This window comes from Anopheles bellator, chromosome X (assembly GCF_943735745.2).
Source record: "Anopheles bellator chromosome X, idAnoBellAS_SP24_06.2, whole genome shotgun sequence".
Lineage (NCBI taxonomy): Eukaryota > Metazoa > Arthropoda > Insecta > Diptera > Culicidae > Anopheles > Anopheles bellator.
The window spans coordinates 3,915,901-3,934,337 of record NC_071287.1 but is presented as its reverse complement, the minus strand read 5'-3'; the positions used below and the strand labels follow the sequence as shown (position 1 = coordinate 3,934,337).

At 45.9% G+C, this 18,437-nt stretch overlaps 1 protein-coding gene across 1 annotated transcript; it reads left to right on the top strand.

Annotated features, from left to right (window-relative positions):
* The first annotated feature begins 317 nt into the window (after positions 1–317).
* On the top strand, positions 318–17,134 carry LOC131213794 (inositol hexakisphosphate and diphosphoinositol-pentakisphosphate kinase). The gene is made up of 12 exons (XM_058207923.1): positions 318–440; positions 3,871–4,197; positions 4,447–4,537; positions 4,627–5,545; positions 5,612–5,739; positions 6,248–7,563; positions 7,878–8,019; positions 8,107–8,442; positions 8,603–8,671; positions 14,721–15,317; positions 15,586–16,074; positions 16,332–17,134. The coding sequence occupies exons 1-12, from the start codon at positions 321–323 to the stop codon at positions 16,340–16,342; spliced, it is 4,545 nt and encodes a 1,514-aa protein (XP_058063906.1). The 5' UTR covers positions 318–320; the 3' UTR covers positions 16,343–17,134.
* The last annotated feature ends 1,303 nt before the right edge of the window (positions 17,135–18,437 follow it).

The following is an 18,437-nucleotide window of genomic DNA, read 5'->3' as shown; positions in this document are numbered from 1 at the left end:
ATCGTAAGCACCACGTAGCTCTTTACGACTCCCAATGTAGCATTCGGTTTCCGTGGGTTGACTTTCGCTTTGGGAATGGTTTCAAATCGAGTTTTGCTTCAATATGATGAAGATCGCTGACGATGACCGAGTAGAAAGGCAAAGGATCAGGAAGGTGACTTCACGATCCGACGGGGTGTGGTGCAAAAAATTTAAAATGCCAGATTCTTTTCAAGAATTCGTCCATCGTTGTACATGCTTACTGTTCCGCTGCGGTGATATTTATTGAGCTGTCTAAGAACGTTAATTCACGAAAAGTGGGACTGTAAAAAGGGACTGCGATGTCTTACACTGAACTGGAAAGTGGTTACCACAGCCTTAAGCAGGCTTCTTCCAGTGATGGAGAAGGCGGTGCCATTCAAGCTACCTCCGGCCGGCCCGGATTCTACGTTGGCGATGAGGTTAGTTATTCATGATGTACTGGATTTTCTTTTGTTCACATGTATGGGTTAGGAAACTATCATACACATCTTGGATTGCAGAACGTATGAATACATAGTGAGTACAAAGTGTTTGTAGTAAATCCTTATTATTTGCAATTTATTAGTTAAGTAGTGCTTGAATCATATTCTCAGCAAACTTATGGGTCCAGCTATCTGATCGATCGTCAACCAAGCACACGAGAGAGAGCCTAGTGTCACTTAACAGTACGAGAGAATGGCTGACGATCCTGCGCCGAACACAACCCGGCAACGAAGGGGTTTGGTTTAATGTTACAGGAACGGACTGGACTACAGGGAAGAGGGGATAGACCCCCAACTGAACTGACCTTGATTCAGTGGCACGGCTCTAGAAGGATACTATAGGCTCTCTTCTCCCTTGCATCTCTTATACTCCCCAGCCTCTTGGGCGGAAGGTTGTTAAAGCTAAGTCTGAAGGGACCGGGCGGCCTCGCCAACGAGCTTCCCAGAGGTCGGTTACGAAAAGCAGCAAGAGATAGGTCGCTGCAATAATCGTAATCATAGTGGACAACAGCGTACACCCTTAATTGTTGCCTAATGGTTACGCTGTCGCTCAGACTTTACCTACGCAAGGTGCGGCGGTGATAGTAAATGACTTTGACGATAACAATGTTGGCAGACAGGTAGACTACGCGGAGTACAATCCCTATCCTACGCCCTGTCATCACCCTTCGTGGGTCTGATAAGCACTTAGACGTAGAGGTAGATCAATCAAGCACATGCTCTCTCTTAGCTGATGCGCCTCTATGTTGTTTCGTTGGTTTGCTTTGCTCCAATACAAAAAAACCCAGACCGGCAGATCAGTGTTTATTTATCTTTGGCCCTGGCTGGGTCTGCGATATGCCGAGAGGTGTGCATCGTTGGTGCGCAGTACGGTCCAGGAAATTCAAACTGTTACCAAAACAGCCAGTCCCCGCTCATACGCCGAATCGTGAGCAGCTTTGGCGTGCACCGTCACTCTGCGCTTACGCAAACTGCGTGCTTGTTTCGCGTGCGTGCGTGCGTGCGTGCGTGCGTGCCTGTATAACAGATTTATCTTTCTCGCGCTTTAATCCGCTGTTACATTGCGGTAAGGGACTTGCTTTGCGAGTGCTGGATAACCGTCTTAAGTCCGCAATCGAGGGTTTCCTGAGCAAGCTGTTTCCCTAATTTCCTGTGGTGTTATCTACGTTAAATTTAAAGGCCTTCAAGGCATGCCATGAAGTGCGTGTTTATGTGTAAAATGTTCGACCGTTCAGGGCCAAAGCCATCCTTTTTCTGTCTAATGCAAGATAAGATAATCGACCTGGCCCCTCAAAGTACTGTTCGCGTGTGAGTTCCCAATGCAATGCAATCATGTGGTCAAGTAATTAGTTGCAAATGGACATGGTTTTCGTCCAGGCACAGCAGTGAAAAGTGGCAAAGTTTTCACCCCTATTACCTAATCGGAACCATGAGTTGTTGGCCATTAATCAGGAGCTGAATCAGAAGTCGTCTCACAACGATCGATTCCAGTCGACGGAATGTTGGCGCAACGTGATCTCGAGTGGAGTGGCAGAAATTCACTCCGTATAGCCCCACACACGCTGCACGGTCTTAAAGTCGTTTCCACATCTTATCATCTCTCGTTTCAGCGCTTGTTAGCGCTCCCGCATAGCTTAGCTGTTCTTTGGTCTTTGGCTGTTGATGTCAATTAGAGTGTGCTAAATACATCTATGTGCGTCAGCACTTCAGACTCGAGAAATACTGACGTTGCTCGGGAGCAGAATGTTCCAAAATTTTCACCACAGAGACACAGCATTTTTGTGGCATTGGTAGCTGTGTGCTTGAAAAGCGCTTTTTGAGAAACACGTTTGAATCCACCGATGTCCACATCCACATGATATGTTACCGGCGATCGGCACCTTGAATCTGCATCTTACTTCGATCATAAATATTTCGTACCCAATCGGATTTGATACCGAGGGTTAGGCGCATCTTCAATCGGTGTCTAATTATAGAGCTACCCGGTTTGAACGCAATGCTGCGCGCAAATCGGTCGGCTTTCCCGCCGGTTACTTCCAAACGCATCGAAGACACCGGAAATGCACCGGAAGGTAGTTCAAATAAAGGCGAGAAACGTTCGGCAACATTTGTGTATCAGCAATTAACACTATCCTCTCGCAAATTGTCGGTTTTTGGTGCCTCAGGTGCCTAAGGGTATGAAAGTTGGTGCCAATGGTCTAGTTTCCAAATGGGTCAAATTTATTTGAACACCAACTGAAAGTTGTCCACTCAAGTTTAAGGCACTGTCAAAGTGAACAACAGCCGTCTTTTGCACAGAATCTTGTGCAGCGCAGAGCGCAGGATGTTCGCAAAGGACGAACCACTTCCAAAGGGTCCAATAGTTGAACAATTCTATCATATAATTTTGCACGACATAAGTTTAAAAAAAAACAGGTGACAGTGTTTACGAAAAGATATTCAAACGCCCTGCGCCATCCTACTATCTCTCAAGCAGAATGAATTTGTCTCCTGTTGGTGGATAAAAAAGTAGTGGGGCGGTGCAATAGGTACGGTGTGTATGTTTGTCGCCAGATAAGCCAAGAAATAGTGACCCGTTCGAGGCCGAAGATTGTGTGTTGAGTTATTGTCTGCCTGCGTGGTGCGCAGTGATTGTAGTTCTCCTGGAGCATAAATGGAATGGTCATGGCTACGGGACTGGTGGCGCCTGGCCAAATTCCGCCGTGGAAGGCCCACCGATGGACACCGGCATTTACAGCAGCATCGGCTACGGCGAAGCTCTTCCGAATCCTCATCACCGCCATCGTCGACATTGGCTAGCAGCGAGCTGAAGTCTCCGACTGTCGATCTTGAAGCAGGATCGGCCAAGCAACCATGCTGCCGACGGATTCGCTATCGGAACGGTTCCACGTCGAAAAGTCAAACGGAACGAAATTATGCCGAGACGTCCGAGGTCCTTGAGGACGATGTGTCCGCTGCGGATCGGTATGCCGGTGGCGCTTCCGAAATCATGTACACGAGCGATACCGAGAGCGAAACGAATGACTACGAGTTCTGCGGCTGTGATGAATGCATCAATGTATGCTGAGTTTTTCTATTTTTTAAATATTTTATTTCTTCTATTTTTAAGCAACGATTCATAAGTGAACGTGCACATGAATAAAATTTGTGGTACCGATTCGCATCACTTAGTTTTGCGCTTGTTAGACAACTGAAATTCGCTGAGTTTTTTTCAGTGGGTGTCAAGGTAGTGGCTAAACGCGTCAAAAAAAAAGGTGCCAGTTATTTATGAAGTAATAGAAAAGGATAACATGCAGTTTGCTCACTTCCCACCGTTTTTTTTTGCTTACAAGCTCCGTTATTCGGTTTTTTCTTTCCTTCTTTGTAGGGCGATCTCGAGCAGACTGATGGGCTCGATTCAGACGAATCGTCCACCTCTGGCAAGCAAGTCGTGGTGGCCGTATGTGCCATGTCAAAGAAGTCGCAGTCCAAACCGATGAAGGAGATATTGACGCGCCTGCAGGAGTTTGAATACATCCGTATGGTGGTGCTGGGCGAAGAAATTATTCTCCATGAGCCGGTCGACCGATGGCCGCAGTGCGACTGTCTGATCTCGTTTCATTCAAAGGGTTTTCCGCTCGACAAAGCCATTCAGTACGCTCAGCTGCGTCAGCCTTACGTTATCAACAATCTTCACATGCAGTTTGACATACAGGTCGGTATAGTATTCCGTATTCGTGGGACACAGACACCTTGCTCATTCGTATTTGTTAATGTCGGCCAACAATCGTCGTCAACGCCACACCAGGGCGGCTCCATTCTGATGTTTAATGCGAAAGTTTGATAAAATAAAAAAAAGAAAGAAAAACCGCGTGTTTTTCGATAGATCTGTGGTGTGACCTTGTATAATTCTGTGGTTATTGTATAAAATCTGGGATTAAAAAAAACCTGTTTCTGCCATCAGGACCGTCGTCGCGTCTATGCAATCCTTGAACACGAAGGCATCGAAATACCGCGCTATGCCGTACTCGATCGCGATTCTGTGGATCCAAAACGTAAGTAAAACACATCCTTTCAACAACTCTTCTACTAGTATAGATGAATGATTAATATCAGTATCGATACGCTTCATCGTATTTCGCAGAGCACGAGCTGGTCGAGTCGGAGGATCACGTCGAGGTGAACGGTATTGTTTTCAACAAACCGTTCGTCGAGAAACCGGTCTCGGCAGAGGATCACAATATTTACATCTACTACCCGACATCGGCTGGTGGTGGCAGTCAACGATTGTTTCGCAAAATTGGCAGTCGCAGCAGCGTTTACTCGCCCGAGTCTCGCGTCCGAAAGACGGGATCTTTCATTTACGAAGATTTTATGCCCACTGACGGTACTGATGTGAAGGTGTACACGGTCGGCCCGGACTATGCGCATGCCGAAGCGAGAAAGAGCCCAGCGTTGGATGGGAAGGTTGAAAGGGACAGCGATGGCAAAGAGATTCGATACCCTGTGATCCTGAGCAACGCGGAAAAGCTGATCTCGCGCAAGGTGTGCCTCGCGTTCAAACAAACCGTTTGCGGGTTTGATCTGCTCCGAGCCAATGGTAAATCGTTCGTGTGCGACGTGAACGGCTTCAGTTTCGTGAAAAACTCGAACAAGTATTACGATGACTGCGCAAAGATACTCGGCAATATGATACTGCGCGAGTTGGCTCCTCAGCTGCATATACCGTGGTCGGTTCCGTTTCAACTAGACGATCCGCCAATTGTACCAACGACATTTGGTAAGATGATGGAACTACGGTGTGTAACTGCCGTCATCAGACACGGGGACCGCACGCCGAAACAGAAGATGAAGGTCGAGGTGCGCCATCAGAAGTTTTTCGAGATTTTTGAAAAGTACGACGGCTACCGATTCGGGCACATCAAACTTAAGCGGCCGAAGCAGCTCCAGGAGATCCTGGACATTGCCCGGTCGTTGTTGGCGGAAATACAGACTAAGGCCGCTGATTCAGAGATTGAGGAGAAACAGAGTAAACTGGAGCAGCTCAAAAGCGTGTTGGAAATGTGAGTATCTCTCGGTGGTGTTCAATCACCACGGGGCCACTAAAGATTGAAACGATCTTGGTATAGGTACGGACATTTTTCCGGTATCAATCGGAAAGTGCAAATGAAATATCAACCCAAGGGACGGCCGCGTGGTTCGAGCTCAGACGATGGTAAACATGATTGCAGTACGTTTTGTTTTCTTTGGTGTATCTGTTTCTTTGTCGTGCCTTTTCCCATGCTATTGCATGCCGTTTGATGAATGTACAAGGCTTATTATGCGTTACGCGTCTTCTTAAAAATAATTACAAAGCATACCAGTATTGACAGTTCATAGTGCTCTCTTCCGATGCAATGATAATGGCAATTGCTTTCGATGGAATCGGAATGGGTGCACATGCGGGGCCATGTGCAATTGTTGCAGCCACGGAACACTCTCCATGAGCTCCATTTGCTTCATTTGCTACAGTTGGAACATTTTTTGCAATGCAGAATGTCTGGGTGTGGCCAAAGCACAGTGAGGACGGCTCACAACCTTTTTTTTGCCGCTAGTATGTCCTCACGCCGTTTTTATTGTGTTTTAAAGCACATCTTACTACACTACACGCCATGTATCGTTTGCTTGAAATTGCATGTATGAATTGTTTGTATGACTGCTATTTGGCCTTATATACGAGAGGATAAAAAATCAACATTTTTCATGTACTTGCTTTTGGTCAATAGCAGATGTACCGAAAGAACCTTCGCTGGTGCTGATCCTCAAGTGGGGTGGCGAATTAACACCGGCTGGCCGCATTCAGGCGGAAGAAATGGGTCGCATCTTTCGGTGCATGTACCCAGGGGGGCAGAGCCGGCAGCCAGGCGTAAGCGAAGGACCCGGAACGCAGGGACTTGGTTTGCTCCGGCTGCACTCAACCTTCCGACATGACCTCAAGATCTACGCTTCAGACGAGGGTCGCGTCCAGATGACAGCAGCAGCTTTCGCCAAGGGTTTACTAGCGCTCGAGGGTGAGTTAACGCCGATTCTAGTGCAGATGGTGAAGAGTGCCAACACGAATGGATTGCTCGACAATGATTGTGATTCGAGCAAGTACCAGAACATGGCCAAGTCACGCCTCCACGAGCTTATGCAGACTGATCGCGAGTTTACAGCCGAAGATCGGAGCGCCATCAATCCAGGCAACGCGATCAGCATTAACCTGGCGATGAATTTCGTAAAGAACCCGGTGCAATGCTGCTCCCACGTCCACTCGCTGATTCGTTCGCTGATGGCGGTAGTGGCGGTGAAGCGAGATGATCCGAAAACACGCGACGCGACGTTGTATCACGGCGAAACGTGGGAGTTGATGGGCCGCCGATGGGGAAAGATCGAGAAGGATTTCTGCACCAAAAGCAAGAGCTACGACATCTCGAAAATACCGGACATCTACGACTGCATCAAATACGACTTGCAGCACAACCAGCACACACTACAGTTCGATTTGGCCGAAGAACTATACATTTCAGCCAAATACTTGGCGGACATAGTTATACCGCAAGAATACGGACTGACGATGCACGAAAAATTAACTATCGGCCAGGGAATCTGTACGCCATTGTTAAAAAAAATTCGAGCCGATCTACAGCGTAACATTGAGGAGGTTGGAGGGAACGAGAGTGTCAACCGACTGAACCCCCGCTACAGCTATGGCGTATCGAGCCCGGGTCGCCACGTTAGAACGAGACTATATTTCACGAGCGAAAGCCACGTGCATTCATTGCTAACGGTACTCCGACACGGCGGACTGCTTAATATGAACACTGATGAGCAATGGCGCAGAGCGATGGAGTACGTATCGATGGTGTCGGAATTGAACTATATGTCGCAGATAGTCATCATGCTGTACGAAGACCCGATGAAGGATCCTAGCTCAGAAGAGCGTTTTCATGTGGAGCTCCATTTCAGCCCAGGCGTTAATTGTTGTGTACAAAAAAATTTACCACCCGGCCCTGGTTTTCGTCCGCACAGCCGAAACGATTCCGTTACCTCGAAGAATGCAGTATGTATATGAATGCACGTGATATCTTATGGTTTTAAATTTAGAGCTACTCCAAACCAACTAAAGAATTTTGTACTGTTTGAACAAAACAAGCATATAAGTGCTATTGGCTAAAACTACTGTACCAAAAGAACTAGGCAAAACAAAAAGTGAACAAAAAAGAACTACGTAAGAAATCAAAAAGAAAAGGGAATTCGAGAAAAGTTTTTTTTACGGTGGTTATATCATATGGTTGTTTGGCTTTTTTAAGTTTATTCTTCACTCGGAATGGGCAGCGATGGCTTCATATAATAATTATTTGCTTATTTTTACAGAGTGGTGATGAAGATTCTACGTCGCGTATCGACGAAGAGAACGACACGGAGGAAGAGTGTTCGGTCTCAAACAGTGTCTTGCTACATCAAACTTTATCGAAGACGATATTCTGGGATGGAACAAAGGTCAGGAAAATATTTAGCAATAAAATCTTGTAGCAGCGAATAGCTTTGAAAACAAACTTTTTTTTAAAAATATACCTTGATTACTTGTAGGCCCAATCGGAAGTGGGAGGTCAGACCGTTGGTATGGTGATGAAAGAACGCCGAACGCGAAAGGTGAAATCATCTTCACCGATCCCGATTGGCTCGTGCCACACTGTGTCTGGGCACGAGGCAATGGATCTTGCGAAGCGCCTAAGCGAGGAGCTTGCAGTGCAGCAGCAACAGCAACATAATCAAAGCGGCTCATGCGGAATGTTCGGTGGGATAGGCGGGCAACAACAACGTGCCATCAGTCCGGATACTGAGCCTCGAGCTCGTTCCTTCGAACATGAGCAGCCCGCGTCGCACGATCATCACCATCACCATGTCTGCGCAAAGAATTCTAGCCGTCGTGCGAAAGGTAATTTGATGATTTTCTGTTCCTGATGTTATGCCATGTTTTTTTTAAATCAATATTCGGAATGTTTTAAAAGAGGTATATAGGCATTGCAGTAATGTTTCATCTTTTTTTTTCGGGACACGTTCGTATGATCCGCCTGACTGGGAATAAAATTCAACAGCAAAAGACCATCACTCACATTGTTGCACGCATGGACACGGAGAACGTTCGGAACTAAACCAACACACAGGTAATGGACCAGGTTTCCTTACTTTGCATTATTTTTACATTACCACTCTGAACGGTTCTCAGCTCGTTATTTTTCCTAGAGAGTTGTTTCTGGATCTCTTCTCTTGGCATCTATTGTGATGACATTTTGGAATCTGTGGCATTGTTTTTTTAATTTACTAGAAAAAACTGCATGTCAGCAATGAGATCGAGAAGAGAGATAAATCATTCCAAATTCCAATTCCAATAGTTGGATAAGAATTCTGCCTTAAATAAGGATTTAAGAATATTAAAGGCCTCTGTCATATTTCAGATAAACGTTAGCTTCTACAAGTTATTTTGAATTTTGTGAAGAATGTACAATTTAGATTTGTTTTGTAATAGAGTTTTTTTTAGGAAAACATGCTTGTAACGGATCTAATTATTTTCAAATCCTAATAATATTCTTTTTTTGTGATGAAACCATCTTCGTGTCACAACAGGTTAAAGCAAATCCCGTTTTGCATAGGTTTTAAGGTGCTTCCTACACGATTTTCTATAAAATTTCCTAGAAGGTATCAAAAGTAGCCAAGCAAACATTTCTCTAACCTAACCGTGGTTGGTTTTTTAAAAAAAATGTACCGGTGGAACACAAAGTTCAAAGTTCATTGAAAAATCCAGCGGTTTTCCTACTGCGGTTGCCCTTGGTGCAGTGCGGCACCATTTCACATGTATACCATTTCCTTTTCTAGCATCCCTTCATACTAACTCCTGGTTTGTGATATGCTTTAATTAGATGTGGTGCTAAAGTTACAACTATGTAAATGTAACATAAGCCGCTTAGCTACAAGGTAGGGTTTTTGGAGGTATTTCGCAGCATCGATATTAGGATTTTAAAGTGTTAAAATTTCCTCCCTATTTGTTCTCATTACTTATGGTTTTTTATATCTGATTATAACATGAATATCAGCAGCAGCGGCGCTTGCACATTAGTGTTTTGAATGTTGTGGCCCTCCAGCCGTACGACTCTTCCAGTTTAATCGAAACCAGCATTTAAAGAAATTCGAAAATTTCAAACATATTGGATTAAAAGACATCTTAGAGAAATGAACTGTACCTTATTTATTAAAAGACATTTGTATTAACTGTTTTGACACATACGCAGGACGAGCTCATACACGTTAATTACACACTGGCTTTAGCCTTGGGAATGCCAATTTCTCTAGAGAGTAAATGTGTGTTAATGTCAACGATTTTTTCGTGGACTAAATTTTTTCAACATTTTTTCATGGATACTGTGTGAAAGATATGATATGATTTAATATATATGATAAATACGTCCTCAAAAATGTACACAAATTATACCAAATCATACCAAATTTACTTGTGTCTGCCTCCTTCATGCACTTAGCTTACTGTTGATATTTGTGTGAAATGTAAAAAGGATGTCAAATGCTGGTTTAGTTTAAATTAGAATGGTTTTCATATTATATGTTGGACTATTTCAATTAAGTTTAATATATACTCTTAGACTCCAGACTCTCACGTGGTACAACATGTTTTTCGAGGCATCAACGAAGTGAAAGTAACGAAAGCGCAAAATTGGAAAGTTTACTTTAGTTTTTTTTTGTATAATACATAACGGAGCATTCCACTTCATCCAAAGTTTCCACTCTTTGCGTCTTCACTATCCTTGACATGGTCTCGCAATTCGATTTCCGGCAGATGGTCCGACACAATGTCAAATTAGTTCGAAAAAATTAATTTTGGATACATTTAATTGCTCATACCATGAATTTGGATTCATATCAAAACAGTGTGCTTTAGAAGTAAAATAATTCATTTTTATACAGTCAATTGTCTACATCGAGAGTGAGAATTTATAAAACATAATCAAGTAGCGTACCATTTACTAACTCAAAAATAGTTTTACGTATGTAAAGCGCTGATGAATCAAGCCTGTTTTCGATTAAGCCTATTTTGAATTGCAACACATCTAACCCTCTAACTTATCCGATCTGATTTAAGCAGCAACATATAAACAAAAACAAAGCAAACTAAACTCATCTGGCCGGCAGTTGATCCGTGTCCTCGGTTGATGGGCAATCGTCGTTAGCTCGGCCCTCGAAGCAACGTGAGAGAATGTCTTTCAGTCCGGCGATGAAGATTTTCTTTTCCGGTTCTTGGTGGAATCTTTTTGTTTCAATCAATGGTCTATTTTTCGTAATCTCGGGTCAACAACCTTCCTTCCTCCCGTCACTCTTTTCGGTGCGCCATTTTGCAACGGGTTGCGATACGAATGTGACCTTCCCCTTTGTTGTTAACAACCTTGTTGGTGCTGGAATTAGAAACAGCTTCCTCACCGGTGCGCTACGGCACACAATCGCTTGTTAACTCCCACGCCCATGCACACACGTTTCCTTCACCGAGCTATGCCTGAATCAGACGACTCCTACACCTTAACAAGCTTGTTTCATTCACATTCAATTTTCCACCATATAGTTCAACCGCGCTACACCGTGTCCTTTTCATGTTCCAATTTTTATTCCTGGTGTGGAGTGATCCATTTGCACTATGATCACCACTTTGATTGAAAATGTTTACTACGTTTCACATCTCCTTTTCATGGTATCCCACAACAAATGGATGTAGCAATTGCGTTCGGTTTCCTTTTTTTTACTTGATATCGGGAGTGGTTTATGGCGTCTGGTCCTCACGCGTGGGTGGTATGATTTTCTTCACCCGCGTACTTCACCCTTCTTCACCCGCGCACCCTGCTCAGCTCAGGCGTCGCGGAGAAAGAGGCAGATTACATTTTCGATCTCGGGCAGCTGTCGAATTGGCCCTCACTTGATCAACGTATATACGGATATTACCCTACATGGATGTTATCTCAGAACCGTGCAATGTGCTTCACTGCATTGGGCAACAAAGACAATGACAACACTAGAACGACGAATCGCTTCTGTTTTTTGCTGTTAAAACATTTTTCGACAATTCACGAACGCCCTGTATATGAATGTTACGCTTTACATCGCCGTATTTCGTTTAACCGGGCTCGTTTTTGTCAACATGTGTGATTGGTACAGTGAAGGTATTGTTGAAGTTAATGGCAATAGTGAATGTCGAAGTCAGTATGTTGTGTAATGTGTCCGTGTATGTGTTTGTATGTGTCCACAAAGCAATTGTTTACTGCCATTCTTTCGTCTTTTATGTTCCCTTTGCATAATTTTGTCCATTTCGACATGGTTTGTTTTATACCTGTTTCTCATGTAGTTTAAATTTATTTATTTAGCTTTGTTCACAATTTATCACGATTACACGTTCCTGGGGGCCGCGCATTGAGAATGTTCAATCGGCGCCACGGAGCTTTGGATGTTGTAACTTAAAAGTGCAACGCCTAGAACGTACGTATAGTATGCCCTCCGTCGTGGTTGTTTTTCTGCACTGAATCTCTGACTGTGCGTTGTGCAGATATTATAATGTGTAAAAACATAAAAGCAAAATACTTTAACTCTGTAAATCTGATCTTCTTTTTTTCATTAGGTTATTTAAGATTTGTCGAACAATGAAGAATATCTGTTTCCCTACCTTTATCTCGAACTCCGTTTTTTTCTTCTTCTTTCTTCTTTCCATAATTCTGCTCTTTTTTCTCTGTTCTGTTTACTCGTCCCATGCGCACACTAAAACCTTGCTTCGTTTTTCTTCTTCGGTAATTCTTGTGTGGAATATGTCGTTTTTTGTTTCCTTTGATATTTTTGTGTTTGTTTCTGAGTATTCTTATGTTCGTGTTCGTGTTGCTCTAACAACGTTTTGCGGTCTATTTTGGCACGGAGTGGAAAAAACAAAAAATTAACAAACACATGCGCACATACACTACGGAAAACATCAACCAACCGTAACACTGTTTCGTTCTCCGCCACGGACAATATTCGGCCACTGTGGCCCGCGCTTGGTCGTGCTGTTTTTCCATTTGATTTTCTTCGCTTGACGGCTGTTTGACAATTCTGTTTCGCGGCTTCATTATGCTGTTCCTGGTTGGCGGTGCGTACCTCCATGCGTACCTTGAACAATTTGAACAATAATGCTAACTAATTCACGCGATTGCTACATACCATATGTGCGTTAACGCTATCGTACGCAAATGCCCTGTGCTTCGAGTGCTTTGTTGTGAATTGTTTTCTGGATGTAATCGTTTGCAAGTTTTCTTTTTTGTGATTTATTCGACACTTGCCGGTGGTTCCGTTGCTGTTGTCCTGTCGACCTCACAGTACGATTGAACGAGAGCGTACTGCAGAATGCCCAGGCACTGGAACCAGAGAAGCCGTGCGCCATCGGTATCGCTCGAGTTCTGGGATTCCCTGCTGGCGATAGCGATATGTCCAGGGCAAGGTGCGCAGAGATCGCCAAGTCGCCAGTTGATGAGCAGCCGCTGCCTGTATCTCCGATGCAGGACGCGACAATGCTCCGAACGAGGAACGCCCACTCGATGGAAAACGCCACACTCTCGGCTGCGAAAGGAAGAGCGGTGGTGCGGTACGATCGAGATGAAACTTTGGACATCAGATTAGACCAACAGTCGGCGAGTGAGAGTATGGTAGAAACAGTACCTCCGGCTATGCTGTATACCAGACCCCTGGTGTCTTCGTATAGCTGCGACTCGATCAGCGAATTTACGCGCCAACCGGACGAGCAGGATTTCTATGTATCCTCGTTTTCCGAATCCGAAGAAGGCGACGATAGCAGTGATAGTCACGGTAGCGAAAACTCGCGCTACTACAGCGCACTCGGCCATCATGGAGAGTGTCTCAGCTGCAAGCATCTTCACTGTCACGATGACCGCCACCTCATCCGCAATGGCCACACCGCCACGTGCCCCTCGTCAGAATCGCTGATGCGCCGGCTGCCCTACCGGTGCTGCCGCCACGCGCCAATCTGTCGCTCGCTTTCGTACACCTTCTCGAACGAACCGGTGAAGGATCTCGTATCCCAGAGTGGCCCGAATGCCGGAGAAAAAGCGACTCAGACGAGCGACTTTCGTCGCATAGGTTTGGTACCGATCGCCACCCGCAGTGTGGATGAGCTGTGGCATGACGACGTCGTCCAGTTGGGCAAGTTGGGCACCTGCTGCGCGTGTTGCCGATGGGTCGCAAGAAGTTTCTCAACCGACGACCGGCCGCTGGTGAGCCGTTCGTCCAGTCCGATGGTGGCGCTGGTGGAGCCACGGCAGCACGGGCGCACCAACACGGCCAATGCCAAGCAATTGCTGGGCGGTTCACTGCTAGTGCACTACCCGATCGGTGGACGTACGCGCTACGCAAGTGATCCATCGTTGCCACTGGGGCCGGCTTGGGTGGATGATGAACACAGTCGCCCAGTGCCCTTGCCACCCGGTGGATCCACTGGTCTCGATTTGGTTTCGGCGCAAGATGGAGCGAGCGGCGCGGTAGTATTCGTGTCCCTTACAACTCCGCCGCCGGATGAGGATGCGGTGGTGCGGTGCGATGCCAGCCGAGAGTTCGTGCGTCGTTCTCGTCCTCCGTTCGACTCGGGTGCAACAGCGGAACTCCCGGCAGTGTCACCGGCAGTGGCTTACGCTGCTGCCAGCGGTCACGATGACGATTCGCTGATGGGCACTAACCAGCAAGGAAACGACCACCTCCCGTCCCACACTCACTTTTCGGTCCCCCCCTTAATGGTGCCGCATGCAACCAATGCTGTTCCTATTTCCGCACCGTTGACCACGCCTGATGCGTTCCATACCCGGGCCAATCTTGTCACAACAATTGCTACTACTTCTACTGCTACTACTATCACTACTTTTGCTAATGGCGGTACTAACCTCACCAACCGTTCCATCGTTGACCTGTGCGTTAACACTGCTAGTGCTACTGCTACTGTTACCAGTACCGCTAACACTATTCACGCCATCACAGTTAGTTCCCCTGACCCGCTCTGTTTCGCTAACCGTGTCCCAGTCAGCGCGAGTGTGCCGCCACAGCCGCCGCCGCCGCCAGCGGTCCCTGTCGTTATTAACCGCAATTCATTTATCCGTTGTCCGACCAAACTGTTCGTTAAATCGTATACCACAGACGGAGGTGATTGCCGAATGACGACGCCGACGGTTACGACGACGACGGCCGCGTTGGCGGCCGCGGCCCCAGCAGCAGCACCGTTAAGGACGAACGGGAGCGACCCCAGCGTACTGGCACCCTCGTCGAACAGTGGAGCCTTTGGACTCGGCAGCCCGTGCTGCTGCGCCCACAGTGCCCACTGTCGCGACGGTGCCGCCCGAGCCGTCAGCGCTGCTGCTGGCGTTGCTAGTCGCACGGCACCGGGCACCAGAACGGTAGTACCGCACGGTGGTTCGCCCAACTCGACGTCCTCTAGCCAAAGCTCGTGCGGCGGCTACTGCTGTTGCTGCTGCTGCGGTTGCGACTGCTGCTACTGTGCGCCCTCGTTGTCCCTGACCGGCGCCGGGACCGGGACGACTGGGACAACAGCGACGACGGCAATCCGACGCCAGCGGCACAGCATTGCTGGCCAGATGAGCTACTTTAAAATGTTAGGTACCTTCAGCAAGAAGATGGCCACCAGCACCAACAGCCTGTTCAGCACCGCCGTCATCAGCGGCAGCTCGTCCGCCCCGAACCTGCGAGACATGATTCCCAGTACCGCGTCCCCGTCTGGTAAGTCGATCATTAGCTGGCCTGATGGTGTTGGTTTCCGTTTCCGTGATACTCTAAAAAAAAGGCAAATTGTAAAGGAATGTGAAAATATTAACTTGATAAATACGGCCCAGTCCGTTCTTTGGAGAGTGAAAACAAGCGGAAGCTGACTTACATGACTGATGAAGATGAAGTCGTTACAGTGCTGGATATTATCCCGTTATGTTTTGCTTTGATTTATTTTATTTTCTACGGCCTGGTTCTGGTACACTGCACCCACCCCCCGCAGGGTTCGGCGGTGTGCCACCGATTCGACCACTGGAGACGCTGCACAACGCCCTGTCGCTACGGCAACTCGATGCGTTCCTGGACCGTATGACGGTGACATCGTTGTTCAAAACGCCAGCTTCGTCACCTCCACCGAAGCACCCCGTCTGCCAGCCGTTGCGGAATACAGATGCGCCCCAGATTGGACCATTGGAAGGTCTGGCACGTAGCGCTATGTCACAGGAAACGACGGGCCGTAGTGGCGAACTGCTGGCAGATAATTGCATCGCTATAGCAGCTTCCCCTAGTACACCGAACGGCATGGTGAAACCAGTGGTTCGTGAGGCCACCGCAGAACTGCCGTCGACGAAACCAGGGACGGACGAACCATCCACTTCGGTTCCCGTAGGCACCAGCTCGATGGCACTGGGACTGCGTCCAACAGGATCTTTGACCGCGCCGTCGGATGCAACTGCCGTCCCGATTGGCGCTGCTCCTGGAGCATCGCAGAGTAAGTGCGTCAGTCGGTAGTGCTTGGCATGATGGTGTGTGGCATGCGTTATCGCTTTAAATGTTGTAACTCCTTCACGACCGTGCTATCACAAACTAGACGATTAACGTTCAGCCCATCTTTCGTACAAATCAGAGAGCCACGAGCCACCGGCCTTGTGCCCCCCCACCGCCCCGTGTAATGTACTATCAGCTTGTGTCGAATGTGACTCGAGCCTATTATGACTAATGCGTTCTCTGTCTTTCTTTCCTGTATAGTCGATGGATAAAAAAAGCGCCAACCGATACAAACCAATAATAGAACGCATGGTGCCCTGGTTGATTAAAATTATTATGCCAGTTTGTTTCGATAATTAAGTACTGCAATACAATTGCTTGCAGAATGAATCAGGTTAAAGGTAAAATACATTACAAATCCTCGTTTTAACTCCCACAAATGAATCCGTAAAGTCGCTCCGCAAAAGTCCATGCACGGCTGTTGCAAGTGTGTTCTCGATGGCGAAGGTTGCCGTTGGGTTTCTTGAGTGCTTTCAGCTCGCTAACCCATCCTATCACGGGGACTTTCTTCCCTTGAGGTTAACCCATCCCATCAGCAAACGCGAACATTTAAGGCGCATAGTTAAAGTCAGTTGGTATGCGATAAAAACAGACGTTAGGTAGTGCCAACGCTGGAATTGAGAAAATATTTATTTATTGAATGGTCTCAAAACGAGATTCCACAGTGAAGTTACCACTTTAACACAGTTTGGACACCTCGGAGCGGCTGACTTCTTGTCAAGTAGAACCTGAGAACATTTGCAACCATTGTACGCCTGTCAAGAACTCTTTAAACAAGAAATTTGGCATTTTGGTAGTTTGCCAGAGTTTCAACAAAAACGAACAACATTGCCAGCGAGGGTCAGAGAAAATTAGACATTAAGTCACTTTTTCAAAACGAGAAGCATAAATACCATTGCTGGAATTGATACAACTGCGATGCCCGCCGTGTGCTATAAACCTGATCTACAAAAAAAAGCGTAATTTAAGTATAGTATTTATAGTTTCAATTAAAATAATAGTTACGAAAATCTTTGTGTTCGTTTATTATTGTTATTTTATCGTCTACTCTCATGGGTTTGCGTTGCGTGCTAATATAGTTGACAATTTCATTCCTTTGAAAATGGGTTATGTTTATTTGCTGCGCCAACAAAGATTAAGGCTCTAACTGTGTCCGAATATTGCGAGCATTAATTTTTATTTGTGGTTTATAAGAAATTTGTTTGAATAGTAATCCGGCAACCGAATGCAGAATCAATGATCGTTTAAAGCTTTACCCTCGTTAGCTTTTAATCAGGTTGGTTTGTTATTTACAGAATATTGCTTATGTTGTACACATGTGTATTCACCCAACATACACATGACTAACGTTCTTGTACAACAGAGTGTAGACCTTATAAAGCATTCGTAATTTCACTTGCTTGCTGTAGAAAAATAATTTCTTATAGTTCTGCCCATTTGTATCTATACCTATTTTCATCTCCTTGTCTATGCTAAACTAATCACTGCTCATGCATTGTTGGTTGCCAATTGAATTGTGTCATTTATGCCTCTACCGGGCGGTCGGGTCTAAAAATCATAATCACTGACATGCATGTGTTGGGTGGCAAGGCTGCAGTGATCATTCCAGCATGACGAGTAGCATAAGCGCCTTATCGAGCGGAGGGCCTTCGTCACCTAATTTCTCGGAGTTGGCGAGCACCGATATGTCCGCCAGTATCACGAGCACCAGGTAAGTAATTTATGGGTACGACCAACAACGAGAACAACAATACTCGTGTTACCAATCACAATTCATATAGTTGTTCTGTATCCGCCAGTGTTTGCTATAGTTACCATAGTTACTGGTATCTGCGGAGTTTTAATTTCTCATCGTTTTTCACAATTCCCTTGCTTTCCGTTCGTTATTCGTTTCCGTTTTATTATTTGCCGCTTATTTTCCGGATAGCCGATTTTAGGGCCCTGTTTCAACAGCACGCCTGTGAACAGCGGCAAAAAATATAACTTTGAGCTAAGCTGCTCGACTAATAGTCAATGCTAAGGTATTGGATTTTTAAATAAAACATACGAAAGCCATATGTACGTATAGTAGCAACGTGTGACTTACATGTCGGTTTCGGTCATGGTTTTCCTTGCCACACTATAATATCTTTTAGTCTTCAAATTGATGTCGTAGTTGCAAAGACTGAACTAAACATACTGAACAAACTAGAAACACTAAACCTGACTAGAGTCTATGTCTTCAAACCGTTGTCATATGTTACATAACCTTAAATCTTCACACAACTGATTCTTCCCACTATGATCCCTCATCTATCTCGAGATGGC